This window comes from Anser anser (genome assembly GCF_964211835.1).
Source record: "Anser anser genome assembly, chromosome: Z".
Lineage (NCBI taxonomy): Eukaryota > Metazoa > Chordata > Aves > Anseriformes > Anatidae > Anser > Anser anser.
Window position 1 is genome coordinate 86,793,850 of NC_139723.1, and position 21,626 is coordinate 86,815,475.

At 45.0% G+C, this 21,626-nt stretch overlaps 1 protein-coding gene across 13 annotated transcripts in view; it reads left to right on the top strand.

Moving 5' to 3' along the window:
* LOC310890199 (netrin receptor DCC-like) overlaps positions 1 to 21,626 on the top strand; it is a 418,983-nt gene that overhangs the window by 375,528 nt on the left and 21,829 nt on the right. For all 13 annotated transcript variants that reach the window (XM_083818911.1, XM_083818905.1, XM_083818910.1 and 10 more), the window contains 5 exons: positions 995 to 1,027; positions 9,240 to 9,305; positions 11,375 to 11,537; positions 17,157 to 17,383; positions 20,121 to 20,237. In XM_083818911.1, coding sequence (XP_083675037.1) covers positions 995 to 1,027; positions 9,240 to 9,305; positions 11,375 to 11,537; positions 17,157 to 17,383; positions 20,121 to 20,237 — 606 coding nt within the window. The remainder of the gene's footprint in view (positions 1 to 994; positions 1,028 to 9,239; positions 9,306 to 11,374; positions 11,538 to 17,156; positions 17,384 to 20,120; positions 20,238 to 21,626) is intronic.

Below are 21,626 nucleotides of genomic sequence, written 5' to 3' on the forward strand. Positions count from 1 at the left end.
TTGATTCATGGGCCTTCTGCAAGGCACCAGGTTAAGCCCTGCCGCTGTACCATTTGTGCCGGAGCCCCAAAACCTCAGGGGCTGCCCGTGGGCCTGTGGGGCAGCATTCCCAGCCCTGCAGTGCCCTCTAACGGGTTTGGGGGTCATTGAAGGAGCTCTTCCCCCTTCCACAGGCATGGAGAATATAGATGTGGCCGTCTGGAGGACAGGTTGGATGTAAGCTGCTGCTAGCTCAGCACCCTCACTGTTCCCTAGCACAACGCCACGATCTAGCAGAGGTTTCGTAGAGATTTTTAGCAGTGAGGGGTTCAGCATGCCCTCCACCTGCAGGTGGTCGTGATCAAACTTCCAGATTCATGCGCCAAATCACATTTTTTTCCCCCAATTTCCTGCATTTGATATTCTTGCATATTCATTAAGCAGAGGACCGGTTAATGCTCTATGACGGTGGCTCTTTATGTATCCAAGAGAAGTTGAAAAAGGAAGGCTTTTAATGTATCTATTGAAATTTGAAGTCTTGTCGAGTACACTTCAGATCACGCTATCTTTTATGGTTATTATGCAAAAACATGTAAATACTTCTAAAGTCTTTTGTAAAAAGCTGAAACAATGATAATATGCGTCAAGCTGAGCGTTCAGCTTGCAGGTGATTTGACCGTAATTATTCAAAGAACCGGAGTTTCTCTTCTCTGCCTCTCTCTCTCTTTCCCTTCTTGCTTAATTAAACTTCCCAGATCATAGTGGCATATCAAAGAACGAGAGAACGAAAAAATACCGTGGGCAACTTTTCACCTTTGGAAAAACTTTGTGCAAATATTTGACGGAAAGCACGGTGCGACCTGTGTTTGTCCTCTTTAGTTCTTCAGGGGCTCTTTGAGAAAAGGGAAGGCTAAAAAACCTCCTTCCCCCCTGCGCTGCCTGCCTGGGGATGCTTTGCTCTGGGGCTTCCCTTCGCCCGCGGCCCGGCTCTAACGACGTTGTCTCTTTCTTGCAGTTGAGCACCCCGACAAAATGGCCAATGACCAAGGTACGGTGCCCTCAATCTGTCGCCTTCATTCCCGGCATCCCCGCCGCGCCGCCGCCTTTCACCTGGGCTGCACACCTGATGAGGCAGGCGCCGGCGCGCTAATTAATCTTGTTAATGAAGTTCTGCTCGGCTGAGGCTGCTGCTTTGATGGGGAAGATGTAAATTTTCGGGAGAGGAAATTGTTTTGTCTCTTTTCTGAAGGACCAATTAAAATGTCAAGCTGCTTTGTATAAAATAAATTTTTAGTCTCTCTGCTGCACTTCTGAATAATTCACGTTAAATATAATTAAGCTCAGTGTAATTCCCCGGCTCTTCTTGCACCCTTTCGTGGGTTATAGATTAAAGTTCAGAAGCCTCATGGTGAGAAATCATAAATCATCTTTTCCCTCAAAACAGCAGCTCTCGTTTAATAATAGCAAAGTTTAGTCAACTTTTCAAGGCATTATCATTATGTTTTCCAAATATGAATATGTCTGATTAGTCACAGCTCCTCTGCTCTTATCTCCTTTTCAGTACTTGGAAAGTGTGTTGCTAGGATATTTTCCTTTTTTTTTTACTCTGGACCTATTTATTCTCAAGTATTTATTTCAATTATACCCGGAACATCATACATTTCTGTGACATCTGCCCAAGGAAACGGTCACGGAGACTTTGGGAGAGCTCAGAGGTGGTGCTGGGAGGTGTGTGTGGTTTGGACTCTCACTTCACGCTCGTGTCAAAGTGAGAGGTCAGCCTCAAATCCCTGGCTTTACTTACCAGCTGCCATCATACCCTGATTTAGTGAACTGAGTTAACTTGCAACATGGAAATTCCTGCTGGAAACGAGAGCATTATTTAGGGCTTCAACCTGGAACACCCATGGGAGTTACCCTGTTCCTTCACGAGGGTTTCACCGTGTACCAGGTACCACCTGCAGTACACCAAGGCAGCACATCCCCGTAGGTGAGACCCACTCTCAGCCAGTTTGGGAAATTCAATGTCTAATTTCAGCACATAATCTTCTCCATAAAGGCAGAAAGAAGTATCTAAATTATAAAATTAAAAGCTGGTTTTGCTCGGTATGATTTACTGCACCACAGCACACACAAATTGAAAATGTCAGGTTTGAATAGATAAAAACTGCTTTTAAAAGGTAAATGTGTTAGGTTGCAAAGAAGCCTGAAAGTAAATTATCAATATATTTTTCTCGAATTTGCATTTAAAATGTATTCAGGCAGGTTCAGAAAATGTAGGAGAGGCTTCAGCACAAAGTATCACCTGGTAAAGCAGGATTGAAAGAGCGTCAAGTTCATTTTTTTAAAAAAATGGGGGAAAAAAGGAAGGCTAGGTGGAAAATAGAGTTTGTTGTGTTTGTTTTAGTTCTTCCCTCTTTCATCATATCTGTACTGCTGCATGAGTGCTATTTAATGACCTTGTGGCACAACACATGGAGCATCTCCAATCGCAGCTGGTTGGGATTTCGAGAGGCAAAGCCTCAAAAAAGAGCCTCTGGCAGGCAGCCTCTGAGCTCCTGGCTCTGCCCTCGCTGTCACAGCACCGTAGCTTTTTGTAGCTATTGTAGCACAACCACTCTTATATACATCTTCCATTATTTCTCTAAACTTGCCCCAAATCTTGTGCCCGGGAAACTGGTGTCGGTAAAAGCAGTGCCTTGCTCCTGGCTTTCTGCTCGCTTCATTCCCTGTAATGCTGCGGAGAAGTCGGAGGTTTTCGGATGCTCAGTGTTCTACTTGTGGGTAGAAAAAATACAGAAAATGTGGCAAAGCATTTTTCTGTTCCGTAGGAGTGTGATCTTACCTCCACCACGGGGATTAACAAAATCAGATCCTCTGCAGAGACACCTGCCTCTCCCTTCTTGTGCTGTGGTGTAATTAATGGGGAGAAGTGAATAAGCATGACAGGTTAACTCTGCATATGGCAAGTGAGCACATATTCCTTTGAATGACTGCAGAGAAAGAGTTCTGGGCCATTTTCCTTTTGTGCATCCTGCTCCTCTGGGGAAGCTGTGACCCTTGCGAGGGTTTCGCAGCCTGCAGAAGGGTGCAGCCTGCAGAAGCTCCAGTTCATTGCTTTAAACATTTGGGGGGAGCTCTTCCTCTCCCAGCCAGCTGCTCACAGTCTCAGCATGTATCATGCTTAAAATATAACTATGATTTGTTATTCACTTGAAAATAATAAATTACATGGTGTCACGGTGGCTAGATGAAGTAATGTTAAGACCTATTTCTGCATTTTTTAAAAATCATTTGGAGATACAAAATGATACACAGCGTTCAGCGTGTAGGGTGGTTACTAAATGCATGCTGGATAGCTCGTGGTCGATGACAATAGCAAAATAGCTGTTATTGTGCTGCTTATAGATATTGCTCATATAGATACCTGTAAGTATGAAAGCTACAATGGCTTTCAATAATTGGGAAAGCAGTAGGATTAGCAGGGAGCGAAATTCAGAGGATAGAAACTGCGCCTTGGGTGCTCGACCCCATCCACCTCCCGTCACCCTGCCCTCTCCCTGCAGCAAAGCCGCCTCCTGGCCACGTAAGTTACCAAAATGAAACCTTCTTGCTGGGTCTTCAGCTGACAGCAAGCATGCACAACGTGAGGTAAACATGGTCGGTCCCTCTTGGTACTACCTGTACATAAATACTGCCTTTTGTCTGGGTAGGGGAAATACACCGCATTTTAGTTCTTTAAGGCTGTAGTATATAAGAAGAAATTCTCGGCCTTTTGTGGTTTGTTTCCTAGGCTCGTTGATATCTAAATTCAGTTTCCACTTTTACGTGACGTCCGTGGTGAATTCTAATAAGGGAAGGTCTGAGGTCCTCACTCGATCTGCAGGCAACTCTATTAAAGACAAGTCACCGGGGCCAGGTCTCACTGTAACCGTACTGCGAGCAGCGAGATAAAGTCAAATTTCCTAAAAGCTCGTTTGCCTCAGAAATAATCAAAGCTAATTCTTTAATCATCCAGGGTCTGAAGCGACGCTCACTGAAGTCAGTGATAGCCTTTTAAATTGCTCCGTGCTTTGGACAAGGCCCTTGGGGGCTGTCTCTGCCACAAATGCAATTCTTATTGAGTGACACGAATTAACTCTGGTAGGTCATCCATCTCCGACGCCGGCACGTGGCTGTGAAGTTCAGGAAGCAAAAGGCACTTCTGAGGAAGCAAAGCAGAGTTGGAGGCTGTGGGGCACGTGAGGGAGCTTTGGGCAAAGACCCCGGGGTTTTGGGGCACGAGGCAGTGCAGCCTCGAGGGGCCTGCGTGAGGTAAAAGAGATGGGGCGGAGAGCACAATCTGAGGAGAACTTCAACAGTTTTTGGCCATCGTAAAGGCAGCAGAAGTCGTAATATGAAAATAAGCATGAAATTACAGTTTCAGATGCTCAAGAGAGATTTTTTTGTCACAAATTTTATGTATGTAGGAGAAGGCCAGCTGCTTTCTTAGGAGCTCTTGTTGAGGCTTCCTGAAGTCTAAAAAACTCTGTTTATGATTTTGATCTGGAATTTAGAGGCAAACTGGATGAAGAAGAGATTAATTCACTCTGTTTTATCTTGCCCCAGTTTTCATTTGATAAACCAATATTAAATTTAGTCCACAGTTTGTCAGTATAGGACTTGTAAACAGTAATGTGTGGCCATCGGAATTAGATCTGTGAAAGAAGAAAAAGCTGATCTCTGCCTTTGGATTACAGCCATTTTAGAGCATCCCCTGGAAATTTTGATAAAAGGAAACATACCCAATTTTGAACAAATATTTTTCATTATCTTAGGAAATTTCAGTACATTTTGATAGTTCTATTGGTTTCCAAAAAACTATTTTCCGTGAAATGGACCATTATAAACTATACAGATAAATTGTGTATGGAATGGAAGGTATGTATAGAATAAGTTTTTTTATATGTGACATTCCTCTTTATAGACCATAAACTGGAGATTTAAGATTGAACTTCAGCATTTACTGCCATGGTGAGGCCTGCGGGAGGTCTCCTGCTCCCCATGCCCGGAACAGGGCCCGTGGCCATACCAGGCTCCACAAAAAGTCCACGGAGAAGATCATGCAAGGCAGTTGTGTTTCCAAATCCCAAGGAAATCTACAAACCTACATCTGTGCTTCCGAATCCCAAGGAAAATGGTGGCCTGCATTGTCCTGCACCAGGCCTGGAGGCCCATTGCAGGGTTCCCAGGTGGTGCTGGGTCTTCAGGGGATTTTGCCTCTCCCGAAGAGGGACCGAAGGCCATCTATGTGGTGGCACACCTGCGGTTTTACACCTCGGTGCTCTTCATCTCATGAATAAACAGCACACTAATGGTTTCAGCTCTCAGAGCAAGGCAGTTTGAAGCGCAGTCCCGTCAAGTGTGGATTTTGGCTGTCTGCAGTTCAGTCTTCACTGTGCTGGACTTGGGCAGGCGTGTTGCTCTTCACCTGCTCAAAACCTTCCTGTGCTCGGTGGTGGTGGGCTGGAAGCTGTAACGTGCATTTTTCATGTGTCTTCCTGTGTGAAAACAGCTGCCAGTACATCTATAGCCTGCTATCAGCCCCAAAAAAGCCGCGTTGTCCATGCAGTGACAGCAGAAGGTGTTCGGTTTGCCTCTTTATTTCCTTTGACGGCCTCGGGCTTTCGGTTCTGAAGCTATTTTGCAAACTCTAGGAGTAGCATCAGTGAAAGGATGAGCTATTCAGATCTTTTTCAAAGAGCTGCTTCCTAAACAAATAATGCAGTAGTCTGTAATGCTCTTTGCTAGTAGGAGAAGCAATAAAAAGTATCCCATTTATCAGAAGAACCTCTTCTGAGGAAAGAAAAAAAAAACTCAAAAACTTTCTTAAGGTCAAAAACATGGAAAGCATCTGCAAGGAGGGATCTCAGAAGACACGCTTGAAATTATAAGAAGGGTTATTCCTGCATAATGGTTGCGTTTCCTGCTATGCTGAGACGTCGCTGAGACAGCTACCTCAGGAGGCACCTTGAAAAAGCAGAACTAGAAAGTCAAGAGGAAATGTGGTATCTGTTCATCTAATCGTGCGTTTCTGCCCAAACCCCAGGGTCCTTCCCAGAAGTCTGCCAGCTTACACATACATACTGAAAAGCAAACTTAAGAATATTTCTGCCTTCTCTGAGCTCTTCAGCTCTCACTAGCACAGTGTGTTGTCTCCTTCATTACCTGGTGCTGGCTGTGGATGGGAAGACAAGAAGACACAAATTCTCGTGCTCTGACTTGTTTAAATGATGATGGATGCAGAACTTCAGTGGTCAAAGCTGAATGTCTCGAGGTCTGCCACATAGCGTGGTCAACAGGGGGAGACAGGTGCCTTCAGAAACAGTTTTTTCCAATGCCCACGCAGCATTGCACGTCCCAGGCTGGCCTGATGTCCCTCTTCAGGAATAAATTCTTCAAGGATAAAAGGGAGGGATACCTGGGGAGGCAGGAAACATCAGTTAGTCTCTGCTTTCTCATAGGAGAACATTGCTCGGCTTATTTTCTCAGTAGTTTTGGACTGTTTAAGGCAAAATGCAAGAGCAGTGATAGTGCATCGTTCCCCATCCAGCTCTCCAGCCCAAGTAGTTGGCTTGCAGCAAGCATTTTTCGAGAAAAGAGCAGCACTGCCCCATTCTCTCAATGTCTACCAAGCTGTCTATGCTACCTGGGTGTACCTGAATATGTAAATAAACAAGTAAAGAAGTTGCTGAAGTAAAGCATGAAAAAAAAGGCAAGAGATTTACACTATTATCCCAAAAGGATTTCTGGCCCATTTCCAGGTGCTGGAGACCTGAGAGGATGAAGATCTGTTGTGGTCACAGACATCTTGATTTTTTTTTTTTGCCTTGACAAGATCAAGTTGAAATGGTTATTGAATATAATGGTCATGGAAAAGGGACTTGCTTTTTCAGAAAAAAAAAAAAAAGAAAAGAAAAAAAACGGGTCATTGAAACGTGAAAGACAGAAGTGAAATGGAGGAGTGAGAGATGAGGAAGAATATGTAGGATCGTACGGATTTAGGTTTTGGTACCTCAGAAAGCATGCTAAAACTCATTTTAAAAAAGTAGGAAAAGCAAGTTTGAAGATTGTTTAACCTCCAGGAAAAAGGCAGTTCTGGAAAAAGAAGCTCATTAGTCAAGGTGTTACAATGGTTTGTTCCAAAAGCTGGAATAACACGAAGGAAAAAAGCTCCGCTGGAAACTGGTGGAAGTCAAAGAGGTAGTCCATGGTCTGACCGAAAAAATAAAAAGAGAGATCTAGACATACCTGTTGAGTTATGCCCACCTTGTAAGTGTCTTTCTGGTTGGCATGGAGGGTTTACATCTGAATTCAGTGGAACGGGAGTTTTGTAATTGTCTTCCATAAGATGGGAAGCCCATTGGTGCCATAGGAAGGAGGTGGAGAGCGACGGCAACGCTAAGCACAGGGCACATTATTCCAAAGCACGTTATTCCAAATAATGTCTTAATAGCAGAACAAAGCTGAATGAACCTAAATTCAATCTTTAAATAGTTTTGGAAACGTTTCTAGCCCCAAAACCCCCTGGATATGCTCAATGTAGCCTAGTTGCTACGTTGTTGGATTTCCATTGCTGGTCACTTCCCAAGGCAGGGTCTTCGGGCCAGGGTGCATCCATCTGAGCTGCCCAGGACACCCATCACACCGAGTGCTGCTTTTCCTCAGGAACGTAGTCCTTCATTTCAGAAGAACCAGGAAAACTGAAATGGGCAGCTGTTTACGCAAATATTTATACAATAAAAATGTCACATATAATGCCTTGAAAAGTGCTCTTCTGCTAATTCAAAAAGTACTGAACTTGGAGTCAGGCATGCAGGTTAGTTTTTTTTAAGTTCCCAATATCCAGATTGAATTTTTGAATGTGTTAAGCTCCCTCTAAGATCTGTCAGTGTGGGCTAAATATCAAAAATAGCAATGTGTAGCAGTCTCCCATTGAGATACCCAGGCTCCTAAGCACAATATAACCCCGGTGTCACAACGTGTTCACCGGTAGCAGTGTAGTACCGTGAATATGACTGCTGTAGAGTGTCATTGTGGTAAACAGAATTACTATATATCTTACATTTATCTCTATTTTGCCTGCTTTTACAGCTAAACATTTTGCAACCTTGTTTTCTCGGGATCAAGTTGTTGTAGCTGTGCAATTACGCTGATTGAAAAGATGATTACACTGAAGTCTCTTCTGATGATAATCATCTTACATTTATTTAGGGCCATTCGTCACAAAATACTTGCCAAATTGGTAGACAAAGTTATGCACATCAATTCCTTCACAGCCCACAGAAACACGAGTACCTCTGGAGAGGAATATGACAGTTGTTTAACGGTGCGCAGCAGCAACAAACAACTGCAGGAAAGGGAGAAAATGGGGGGGTTTTTTTGGCCGAATCTGCCAAGGGATCGGATGGAGACGGTGGTCGTTGGAAGGAGAAGTTACCGGGAGTAATCCCCTGCTCTACATTGAGTTTTCCAGATGTTTCCGTTGTCCCTTCTCCACCCAAAGCCCACCGCAGGCGCTGTTTGGCTGCCCTGGGGCATGGCAATGCCCAGGGGTGTTATGGCATCGGATCCAGCAGCCTCTGCCCATCCCAGAAGATCTCTTCTCCCTGAGCCACTGGCCCAGCAGAGCGTTGCTCACATCACACCACGCCACCTGGGAGTGCTCAGGCTATTTTAATTTAAAAGAAACAAACAAACAAAAAAGCTTTGGGGAGATGAAATGGCCACGTTTGTGCTTTGCTGTAGTGCAGCTTGCCCATCCCAAGAGCATGTTGCATAATCATAAGCTTGGTCTCCACCAAAAGAGCATTTTTTACCCCAAGCCAGAGCTCTTTACCTTCTGCCATGGGCTTTGTCTCCTCGCTCCCATACTGGTAGGGCCAAAGAGGAGCTTGGTAGGACTTTACCACCCTCTGCGATTCTTCTCTCAGATGCAAGGAAGCAGAGATGCTGCTCTTGGCAGAACCATCGTGGCTATTTCACCCAAAGCTGATAAATGGGACTAAACTAAGCAGGTGAAAAGACGAACACCTCAAATTTTACTGCATTAATTTGGAGTGCAACTATTCCCTCAGCAGCCAAAACATTTTTAGAATAATAATAATATTCCCTTTTTTTTTTTTTTTTTAATCTTAGGAGGTAGAAAATAGGCAATTTTGAGAAACAGAAACAGTGAAACAGTTGTGGAGTTACATTTCCATCGTTTTTTCCATCAACAGGTCGTCACGGCGATGGCTCCTACTGGTCGGTGGACACCAACCTGATTGACAGAAGCAGCCTGAACGGTAAATGCAGGCTCCCTCCGATGACACCCCACAATTAAGTGGGGTTTCGGTGATAACCTTCTGGTTTTCTTTTTGTTATTTCCCTCTTGCTCCCCTCTCTCCTGCTTTGGAGGCTCCCCAGTGCGCCCACCACCTGCCAGGATGGACCCCAGATGTAGTTTTAATCAGAAATGTTAACAAAAAATAAGGTCGGGACACCATATATTCTCTCTTGGCTGTCTTAAAATAGATCCCCACACTACCTGTCAGCTTTCTGGCTGAAGCAGTGTTCCCAAAGGCCTGTCCCCAGATACCCCAGTCCTGTCACAAGAGGTGTTTTAGATTCATGCCTCTAAAATTTAACAGCTCCCAAAAAAATTGTGAAGTGTATTTTATTTTCTTGCATTTCCATTTCGTCTTTCTGGAAAATAGCATTTCTTTATTAATTAGTTCTGCCCTAAAATAGGAAGAAACAAGGCTCAACCCTGTAGATTAACGCAAATTAACTGGACCTAATCATTGCCAGCTGGGGTGTAGATGCAAAATGAATGACTTTATATTCCTGAGCCCACCTGCAGTACCTAACAAAGCCTTGTCACCTCCCGTTATTGAATGAAACAACAGGCACGATTCCCTGAAATGCGGTACCGAGTGAGGTTCCAGATACAAAATAATTACAAGGCACATAGCTGATTAACTCAGACTGATTATTTTCCTCAGCCAAGACAAGGAAGGAATGCTAAGTTTCCTTACCTTCTCCTGTCCTAGTTTGCTGCAGCCAGTATACCACCGTTAGGTGTTGGGGCTTAGCTCCTGCTCTTCCTAATATATATAAAATATAAAATACTTCATCATGATTATAGGAAAAGTGACTTTAGAGACGTAAAGAGAACTTTCAGGACCTGCAGTAAAGGGTAGGGAAAGAAAACGTTGTTTTTCTTGGTATTCTCTGTATTATTTTATGTGATGTATTCTTTCCGTGCCTTTTACTCAGCATGGAAATGAAAAAGAAAGCAAAATCTTTGGGATTTCTGTACTAGGCCACTGTAATGCCAAAAAGATGGCACTTGCAGCTGCTTGTCATATTCAATTGCCTGAAAAAAAGCCATGAGAAAAGGCAAATTATTTCAATAACTTAATTAGTTAAGTAAAGAAAGGACATTAGGGCAGAAAACGAAGGCAGAATATTACAATTAAATTACATCTATCACTATCTAAAGCTGTTATTTGGAAAGATTTGCCTTTTTTGCCTGTCTCATTCAGCTGTACTAAAGGCAAAATGAACCCCCCCACACACATTGTTTAGTTTGTACGTGGGAGGCTGTGGGGATGACGCCATCAGACAACTCCCGAGTTCCTTTTCTTGTGAAATCCTTGACGTGCAGGGGCACAGCTCTTCTCTTTGCATCCCGTTGCACCGATCCTGGTCAAGATTTAGGTTCTTTTAGCTTAAGTGGAAAGGGTTTGGGGGATTTGTGAGTTTGTAGTCTTACAGAGTGCCTATAATACCCCCTTAGCAGGCAGAGCAAAAGCATCCCTCGCTGTTCTGTGGGGGTGTCCGTAACAGATGACCCTATCAGTAGAGACACAAAAATCTGAAATTATTATAAAAGAATAAAATGTCCTATTCCCTACGTAACGGGGAAAAATTGTCAGAAGCAAGGGAGCTGTGCTTCAAGTCAGTTTGACCGGGGCTCGATGCCAGAAATGGGGGCATCTTCAGTCCCAGTCTTGCAGCTACACTGAAACCAAAGGAGATATAATAATAATAATAGCTGATAATAGCAAAAACGAGCTGGTAATAGCAAAAAAGAGCTGCAAGTTATTGACTCCCGACACCACGTTATTAATACCCAGGAAGCGCAAAGTCATTACTCTTTAAATATTTTCCTTTTTGCTGTACCACTGAAATGCAGTGAGATGTAAATCTCATCTCTTCGTGGCACCCTTCTGCGCCCTCCGTCTGCTTTTTGAGATGAATTGGTGCCGCCCGAAAGGCTTTGCATCTTGTTGTGCTTTACGGGGGACTCCGAAAGAGGGAGAGGAATGAATCCACCGCTAACCGCCCGTCGTTGTCCGTGTCCTTTCAGAGCCCCCCATCGGGCAGATGCACCCTCCCCACGGCAGCGTCACGCCCCAGAAGAACAGCAACCTCCTCGTCATCATCGTCGTCACCGTCGGCGTCATCACCGTGGTGGTGGTGGTGGTGGTGGCCGTCATCTGCACCAGGCGCTCCTCGGCACAGCAGAGAAAGTACGTTCGCAAATCTCAGGGCAGAAGGAGAGGGCGATGACGCCCGTTACGCTTCAAAGTAGATGCAGGCGATGACATTCGTACAGAGGAGGGAGGGAGCTGGGGATCAAAGTGCGTTTTTGGGATGGATCTTTTGTAGTTTTTGGAGGTGTGGGCTTGGGAAAGCTGGAGATCACTCACGAGTGGAGAACGTTCCCTGCCCCCAGGTTGCGTGGTAAAAGAATAAGCACCCCCGCTGCGGTGAGCCTGGAGAAATCAGCCTGTCAGGCACATCTCTCTGTTGTTTACATTGCCAAGTATAATTCAGACGCAGGGAAGAATCAATCCCATTGATTTAAAGGAAAAAAAAAAAAAAAGTGTCTGTGCCTGGTGATGCTATCAGACTTTCTGGCTCCGCAGCTCTGCACCTGCACGGCTGAGGACCACAGACAGTCCTGCTCGCTCGGTAACCTTTGGGAGGATGCTCTCCTCCCCAGACAGGCTGTCGCCAGAAGTCTTCCAGGAAAATGCAACAACAACTGTTTCTGGAGATAATTCTTAAATACTTCGGAAAAAAAAATAAAAAAAAAACATAGAAGATTAAAGGGGAAAATCTAGGATTCTTCTAAAATGCTATAAAAGGGCAGCAGCGTAGAGCACAATGCTGTTTGTTTTTTTTTTAATGAGAATTTGGAGGAGGAGTAAGTGTATTTGAAACAGAGCTGGGTTTGACACATTGAATTTATTGAAAAATACTCAGCAGAAAGGTTCGTTATTCTACTCTTGTGAAATATTGGCCATGAGAAAGTGAAGTGTAAGCATAGTTCAGCCACAAGAATGATATATTTTTTTGCGTGAAGGGCAAGACCAAATTTATTACCTTGATTTGCGTGGATGCTTAGAGAAGGGTGACACTGTGAGAGAAGGGGGGGGGGGGGGACAGGAAGGCTCCCACATTTGCCAAAATGAGCCTCGAGCTGGTGGAGCACAGGCAGACGGCAGCTGGTGGTGGTTGACAGTCACCAGGGGAAGCGCTTTCTGTAAAGGTGGATCCTTGAGCGTCGGCTTTTTAACTGAGAAAGCTCTCGTCGAGGCAGAAAAATAAGGGCCCTTGCTTCTAGGAGGGCTCGGGTAGCTGAATGCTGAGCTGATTTTACAATTGGCTTCTGTTGTGAATTTTAACACCTGAAAATCAGGCCATCATTGGAAGGCAATGGAAATGAGTGGTGTTCGCTGAATCCAGGCTAAAGCTCTCCTGAGTTTCTTGAAAGGAGAAGGGAATTGCAAGAGAGACAAACAAATAGAGAGGTTCATCTGTCCAGCGTCAAAACTTACATGCCCAGGTCTGAATTAATCAGCCTGGACCTCCTTTGTAGCCCCCTGGGAGGAATGGGCGTGTTCAGAGAAGTGTTTATCTTATCCGAAGATATCGGAAGGCTTTCCATCTGAAGGCATTTATTCCTCTCCATTAATTAAAAAAAACTACGAAGCCGGTAGATTTTTATTTGCTGTGTAACTTCTGAGCATCTCCAGGTGTGAACGGGCGGGTGGGTCTGACCCAAGTGACCCCACGCCAGCCATTCCTGAACGGAAAATGAGGACAAAATAGCGCGATAAATGTGAAACGATGGATCTTAAATGTCGAGCAGCAGGGAAAAAAAAAAAAACTGAGCTTCTTCAGAACAGATTTTGTTGGTGTGAATTTGTTTCTGACCTGCCTGGAGAGCTGCATCCTGTGACACCCAGAGTTTCGATAGCAGCTTTTTTTGGCAGCTGGTTCTTATTATAAAATCACCAGCGAGCTGCTGAACAAAAGGACTGCCGTAAGGGGAAAGGCCAAGTCCTGCTGGATAATGCAGTGCTTCCCCAGAGCAGAAACTTGCAGGTGATGGAATAATCTCCCGTAAGCCTTCGGTGGAAGAAAGTCGTGTTTCTGCAGTTAATTAAAACTTGGCTGAACAAAGCACAGTGAAACATATTACACAGAACAACTTGCTAACTGCCCTAGGTGGCTTAGGATGTGTTTTCTGTCTCTGCCACCAAGGGGAGAATGAAATATAAAGAAACCCTGCGGCAGTTTGACACGGGGAAAAAACAGGGGAGGAAAAGCCGGGTGAAGATCCAGGTGCAATAATTTAGGTGTGCATAAGGGCTCCTGCAGGGACTGAGATCCATCCCTTCACCATAATTACATCCTCGCCAGCTCGTGTGTCTGCTGATGGGGTTCTTTGGAGGGTGGGCAACGGGGCCGCCCATCACCCTGTCCCCAAATACCTTCCTGGTCTGGGCAGGGCAGGTCGTAGCTCATGAATCCTGGCTGAATCTTAAAGGACGATATCGCCTTATGCAACGTGCTCTCAAACCGCAGTACCTGCTTCTCCCAGGAAATTTTTTAAGGCTTTCTGAGATGGGAAACTTGTCTAACACGTCACAACAATTAGCCCACGGACCGGTACCATTAGGTTATGGCCCAAGAGAAAAGATGAGGGTGGACGTCTCTTCTGAGCCTGGACTGTAGGTAGCGCGTATTTAAACAATTAAACATGAAATGCGGTCTTGAACAAGTGCCCAACCAATTAGTATAGTGGGCAGGGATCAACTTAAAAAGAGATGACAAAAAATAAGCTAAGACTGATTTGAATCCCATAGAACTAACGTGGATGTGCCAGTACGTGCTTGGGAAGACATTAAACAAAATGTCATCACCCTGAAGTTAAACGGGATTGAGCTGGCAGCCCCTGAAGAGCCTCGGTTTGTTCCCCTGGGACGCGGGTCCTGCTCGCAGCAGTGGCACGGGGTGGGATCTTAATGGGGACAGATGATGGAGCCAGGTGATGGGAGAGACAGGGACCGGTCTGAGGTTTTCAGGCTGCCTGGCAGGAAATAAAGAGGCCAGAACGAAATGATGTTTCGCTTGAAAACGGTGGGAGAGATTTAGGGGAGAAAGAACTGGTTTGTACTCCCGATCTGTTGATGCGTTGTTTTTCTTTTTCTTTTTTTTTTTAATAGGATTTTTACACCACTTGACTTCCCTTTAATACAGCCCGAAAGGCAAAAGACAGCCGACTTAGAGCAGTTACAGCGCTATATCAGGGCAAACGAGGTGAATTGGAAAAGGCCTCGCTGGGCTTCCTTTGGATGCATTTGTCTGTAGCTGCGGGGGGATGGAAACCCTGCCTACCGCACGACCCAGCACCCGGTCCTGTAATTGGCCCGAATCAGACACTAAAAGCTGTTCGCCTGCAGGGGTCCAAACATCCCATCCAAAGGGCTGATGCTAAGGAGTTATCAGCCCTGCTGCTGCTGATGGCTGGCCCCATCCGCACCGCTCCCGGTGCGGTCCTGAGCCCTGCCGAGCCGCCAGCTCGGGCTGCTCGGGGCTGCTCCGTGCCCGCTGCTTGTTTTAGGAACAGTTCAGAACAGTTAAGGTTGGTTTTGATTCGAGAACGGTTCATTTCAGCTTATTTCTAAATCCATTTCTCAGTTTATTTCTAAATAACAGTTTATTTCTGAGATATCCAGATAGGGAAGGTCCTAAACTGTTAAAAATTAAGCTAGGCGGAGTTGTTATAAACCTAACTTTTTTCTCTGACATTAATTACAAAATGAAGAGCAATCTCACTCTGTATTATTGGAAAAATTGTCCTTTTTAATGTATATATTTTCACTGTTAGCTGTGTGAGTGAGCTGTACAGCGACTGAAGCCCCTGCCCAGGCATTGTTGTGCTGGAGCCTATGGAAACAGACAACTAGAAAGAGTTTTCCCTGCAGCGAGTTTATTTATTTTGAAAGCAGAGCTTAAGTTCTGCTACCGTCATTCAAAATTGCATGAGCCCAGTATATATTCTAGGGGCAGAACCGATCTCTATTTTTACATTTATCCTTAGGAAAGAAACGTGTATCGTTATGCTATGCGAGCTGGGCGCATTTCACGCTGTAAAATAACTGAACAGCAACAGGAACGCTGCCACCTGAGATCACGTTTCCACTTCCAGACTCCTTGGAAATGGGTAATGGACTAAACGTGAATCCCACTGTAAACCTTAAACTTCCAAAGCATCGGTTTCTGATGGTTTGCAGCTGAGGTTTGGATCCGATGTGGGTGTTTCCATCACTGCAAGGTTTCTGCCTCCCCCTGGAATGGGGGGGTAGATGCATTTTCAGATGAACCTCAACTTTTGCATTGCACAAACAAAACCTTCCCGGGGATGATTAATTTTCATTTGTTATTGATGACCTTTTCGTCTGCGTTCCTGGCTCCGATTCAATTTGCTGCTCGTGGGCTGTCAGAGCATCAATAATTTGCAAGGGAAAAAAAAACAAAAAACAATGCAAGCCGAGCTAGATCATTGCATATATTTTTAAATGATATCATTGCCGTAGCAGTTTCGTAGTTATGGTTGGAATGACACATTCATTACAACCCCCTATTTACTGTTGTGCACAAAATTAGTTTGGGGCTGAATTTTCCCTTGTCTAGCTCCAGCCTGGAGAAATGAATTATGTTCAATTGAAAGTGACAAAGAAATGGCTGTATCCTGAAGTGAAGAAAGCACTTCTCTATATAGAACCAAAATTAAGGGCTTTTTTTTTTTTTTTGAGTGACATTGAAAGAACAACTTTACTTTTTAATTTCAAGCACGGACGTGTATTAAGGTTCGAACAAAGGCGCTCGTAATTATTCTTGCAGGTGTTAATCAGGATGCCACTAGGACCTGTCCAAGCGGGTATTAACGAGCTGTCCTTCCCCCATGGGGGCAAAGTGCAACGTTCCCTCCTTGTTCTGCCCAACGCTGTCATTTTAAATAATTACCTTTTGGCAATTAGAAAATAACAGGCTGAGCGCGAAAGGTAATTACGGCCAGAGACCAAGAGTCTGATTTCGTAGGGCTGTAAACAAAAATCTCCTTGCTCCCAAGGACCTGAGCATGGTCTGCTCCTCAGGGTGGCTGTTGAGGACCGAGATATTCCTGCTGAAGCCAAAATATCATTGCCAGGGGCTCCTGGTGATGGGGCAGGACTGTCCTTGGCCTCATTTACATTGCAGGACGTGTTCGGCCCTCGTCTTGAAGGCAAAACCCTTTTATTTATTTTTTTTAATGCAGGTAGTTGTTCCGCCTACCTTTGGCTTTCCAGATCAGGCTGAGACAATTGAGCAAAGAATAGAAATTGATTCAAACAACCGGAGCTTCATAAAGCTGAAAAGCTCCTCGAGCTTTTTTTTCTGGCGGGATAACCCCCGCGCCACCTTTCGCAGTAGTGCCTGGAGCTTGGTGCAGGAGAAGCGGTTATCTGAGCACGATAAGGTTTTCTCTACAGCTGTGAAGAAGACGTTGTGCTCCATGTTTGAGGAGCCTAGCTGCTGAGGCCCAGGCCCTTCCCATGGAGAAAATTCCAGCTTTTCCTTCTTTTTCACCCTCTTTCACCCCTCTGCTGGACACGTGCTGTCCGTGAGCACTTGGTGCCTCGTGCACGGGACTTGGCAAGTGGCCACGTGGGGACTTCGACGTCGCCTACACCTTTGAAGGACACATCTAGAGGGCTTCTCCAGGAGATGCCGATCGCTCAGTGTCCATCCTTGTGGTCTTACAAAGAGGAAGCATGTTCTTACGTGCCTGTTTTCATTTTTCTTCGCTGCAGGAAACGTGCGACCCACAGCGCCAGCAAAAGGAAGGGCAGCCAGAAGGACCTGAGGCCCCCGGATCTGTGGATCCACCACGAGGAGATGGAAATGAAGAACATGGAGAAGCCGACGGGCTCCGACCCCGCAGGCAGGGACTCGCCCATGCAGAGCTGCCAGGACATCACCCCCGTCAGCCACAGCCAGTCCGAAACGCAGCTGGGCAGCAAGAGCACCCCACAGCCTGGTGAGGAGCGCCCACAAGGAATATATTGATTTTCGCTTGCTTTCTAGATTTGGGGCATTTACATTCCACGTATTCCCATTTTTTTTCTCCCTTTCTGGCACTATAAGTCATTTTATGGTGCTGCATGAGGAGCCTCTAGCAGAGGGCTAAACTTGGCGAGATTCAGGAGACTGCCAGGACCGACAGCTCTGCTTTAAGCAGAGCATTGCGTAGCATTAAAACCCACTGATAGGTGGGAAAACATCCCCAGAATCTCGTATTTTAAATGGTATCTGAGGTTTTAAACCCACCAGTGTCAAATAGTCGATATCGCTTTAGTGGATGAGAATGCTTGTGTAAGAAGTCAAACAATGAGAAACCTGATAGAGGCTGTGAAAAATTCTTTCAATTTTCCTAACCATAGACGATATTTGCAGAAAACCTTTTTTTTTTTTTTAATATTTCTACACTTTTTCTTTTTTTAAATCCTGAAACTCAACTGGAAGCCAACTGTAGTTCAGTTTTGGCACCATTCTAGGAAACACAGAGCGGAAAAAAGTGAGGGAGCAAAAGAAATGAAAAATGGAGCAGAGGGAGAACACGATCACGAAGAAGGTCAGCAACATCCCCAGGAGGAGAGCTTGGGGCAGCAAGGCTGAGAGAACTTCCAGATGCAAGGAAGGAGATTCTCTAAGAAATAAGTGGTTTCGGTGAAGTTTCCCCCTCCTGTTTGTCAACCTTAGCTCACACCCCGCATCACAGATTTCACTTCAGCTAATAACATTTTTTCCACCGTAATAAATAGGAAGTCTTGGGAGAGACAGGTGGTGCATAGGGGCAGGGGTGGAGGGCAAAGCACGGTAAGTTGGAAAACATGAACATATTTCTCTTGAGTTCCTCGTGAACACATCGCTTGTGGGCGACGGAGCGAAATAATTCTGCAATATCTGTTGGGGCTGTAAATAACGAAGGTGACTTTTTCAGATGCTTCTGATGTTTCTCTCTCTTTTCCGTAGCTCCCATTCTTGAAAGGAAGGAAAATTTAAAAAAAAAAAGAAGAGTTTTCAGGTTGCTTAATGGATCTAATTATCTTTTTTTTTTGACATTCTGCTCGGGGCTGATAGCTTTCTGTTTATCAAGACAATAGTGACGATGATTTGTATTGTTTTTAATGTAAAGGGCCTTGTTATGTCAGACGCTGGAAAACCATACCCAGAAGTTTCTCTCTGCCTGGCCAGGCACTGCTGTTGATCGGGAGACCTGACCCAGGGCCCAGAAAGATCAATTTGAGAGCGCCATTGATCGCAATAGGCTTAAAATCGAGTGCGTGCTAGGAAGCCATCACAGTGTACGAGCACGTTAATGACAAAGGCCGGGTGAGATATTTTACGTGTAAACACCTTTGGACCGTAAATAAACGCTTTTATGTCGCTTCCCAAAGTGCAATGCACAGCTCAGCGATGCAGTCCCTGGCTTTTCACTAGCAATTAGGTCCCCAAACGGCCATCGAGAGCAGACTCAGCATTTCAGTCCTGAAATTTAGAGAAGAGTCATTTGGGGAAAAAAAAAAAAAATCTTTTTGTGCAGATCTGTTGTGTTTGTTTCTTTTTAGATGGAATATGTTTTTACTTGGGAGCATCAGCAACGAGTAGCTGGAGCGGGTATTAAGCTTCCCAGTATGACAGTAATAAATGGATTTCATCCATGGTTTATTAAAATTGCAAAAGTGGAATCAGAGAATCACAGAACATTAAGTAACATTAATATAAGGCTCATGTGAGACAAGGTATGAAGTGAGAAATACAGCTTTTATTTTGTCGCAAATTACTCCTCTGAACATCCAGTTCCCGGCACATTTTCTTCCTGACAAGTATATTCTCCAGCATCTTTGGACGCTTCGAGTGGCCTGTATTAATGTGACTAAATTAGAGCATCCATATTTCAACACGTAAACAGAGTGTCTAAATGACAGGGGCACGCTGAGCCGCTTTTGATTTAGATGAGACGTAGGCAGAGATGCCCCACGAGGCAGCGTGTCTCAGCTCGCTGATCTAGATAGATGTGCTAGCTGCTCCTGGATCACGGACACAATATTCACCTCGTTTGCCCTGACAGCACTGTCACTGCTCCGTGTCATCATTGCCTGGACTCCAGCAAGCGTGGCAAGGAAAAGCTCTGCCTGGATCTTGCTGTGATAGGAGAAATCGAGATGCAGAGGCTGGAAGAGCCACCACGCGTCCCAGGGTCTGGAGTACGGGCAGTCAGGACGTGGGACTTGGTGGCATGTCACAGCAGACGTCGTTTTCATCCTTTCGATGTGTTTCAAGGACCAATTCTTGGCTGCCGGGATTTGTACATCCCTGATTTATTGTATCCTACTTCTCTATTTCAGATCTTGATACTTGAATTTTAAGATAAGTTTATAACAGGGAAGTCGCAAGAAAAATGTTGTGGTTTTTTTTTTTTTTTTATGAAGTGGATGTGGTTAATTTCCAAGACGAAGGGAAATTAAATCATGGAGGGGCTGGAAAAGGAGAAATGGTATCTTAATTCTTTGACAGCAAAATGCAAACAATAATTTTATTCAAAAAAGGCAGCCCAAATAGTCCGCGTGGCTCTTTGCAGGTGGTGATATTTAACGGTTGGCTGAAATAACAGAATTCTAAAAAAAAATCCAGTGATCTCATTGCTGGGAACGAGGTGAAGACATTCGTTTGTCAGATTTTCAACTAAGCTCTTGTGTTGTTTTTTTTCCCAGCTGCTGAGACAGAAGATGTGGGCAGCAGCATGTCCACCTTAGAGCGCTCGCTCGCCGCCCGCAGAGCCACCCGTGCCAAGCTCATGATCCCGATGGATTCCCAACCCACCAACCCTCGTGAGTACCAGGGCCTTCCCCTGGCCCCCCTTGTGCGTGCTCAGGCCCTGCTCACCCACCTGAACATCTCCTCTGAGCTGCTGAATCTGATCTAGCTACACCTCACAAGTAAAATAGCCACATTTTCTCCATCAGCGAAAATAAAAATCCTGCAAGTGCTTCACAATACATCAGTGGCAAAACTCTGGAGGAAATTCAGAAATCAGGCATCTGCTCGCCTCGGTGCTGGCTAAGCCTGAAGAATCCTCGTTTCTATTTTTACCAGGTGGCCAGTGGTGGATAAATCCCTCTGTCTCCCTTGAAAAGAAATAGGAGCAAGAGTTCAAGCTGGCAGAGCAGGAGGCTTTGCAATGCATTGATGCAAAGTGTGATATTATTATCCGTACTTAGAAGCAGCTGGACATTAGCACGGTTGCTCTGATAATTCCTTTTGTCTGTAGTAGCTGGCCACAACACCATATGCTATTCTCGCTTGGAGTGACTCTCTTAAAAAGCAGAATTTTTAACAGGCATTACATTTTGGTGACCACAGTATATCACTGAACGAACGTCATAGATAAAATGGTTTTTTTTTCAAAGCAGCAAAATACACGAGAAAGGCAGGAAGGCTGGAGAGCACTAGAAAGCTTGTCCCATCCTGCAGAGCTTATTAAAATTTCCGAAGTGACCTTGCCTCACTTCTGAGCAAAGGAGAGGGGTAAGTGAGACCCCCAGGCACCAGAGAGGACAAGCCTCTGGCCTCCACCTTTCCTCTGCGCAGCCCTGTGGTCCAGCTCCTGGCAGCTCTGGGAGTTATCTCCCAGGTTTTAGCTAGAAGTCCCACCTTTGACCTCAGAAAATACATCTAATTAAAAATATCTGGAAATTGGCGTATCTGTGTTAATAACGAGCTGGGAAAAACGAGCACGCGTTGCCAGAAATCCATTTAATCACAAAATTTCTTTCTAGCTCCGATGGTTAAATGTAAATGCCTAGCTGCAGGTGCTCAGGAAGAGCACATCACAAATTATATGTTTAAAAAAAAAAAAGGAACACATTGAAGGAGAGGAGAGGGAATAACTTACAATGGCTTTGCTCGGTAAATTATTCAGGGGGAACTGGTAACAGTTCCTTTAATTTGTGTTCCTTACGGGTGTGATTCGGGTCATGCTGCTAAACCTGAGCCTTTCAGGGATAAATCATAGGAGTCTGGGGGAGATTGAATTCACTTCTTCACACCTCGGACATGACGTATTGCCAAATGGCAGCCTCTTTGTGGGCTGGAAGAAGGACCGCTGGGCTGGGGGAGAGAGCTCGGACCCTCCTGGCACGCCACGTTCCCATCTTGTAACCAGATTAATTCCACAATTAGGCAATTTGCCCTTTTTTTTTTTTTTTCAGTGGGATTCC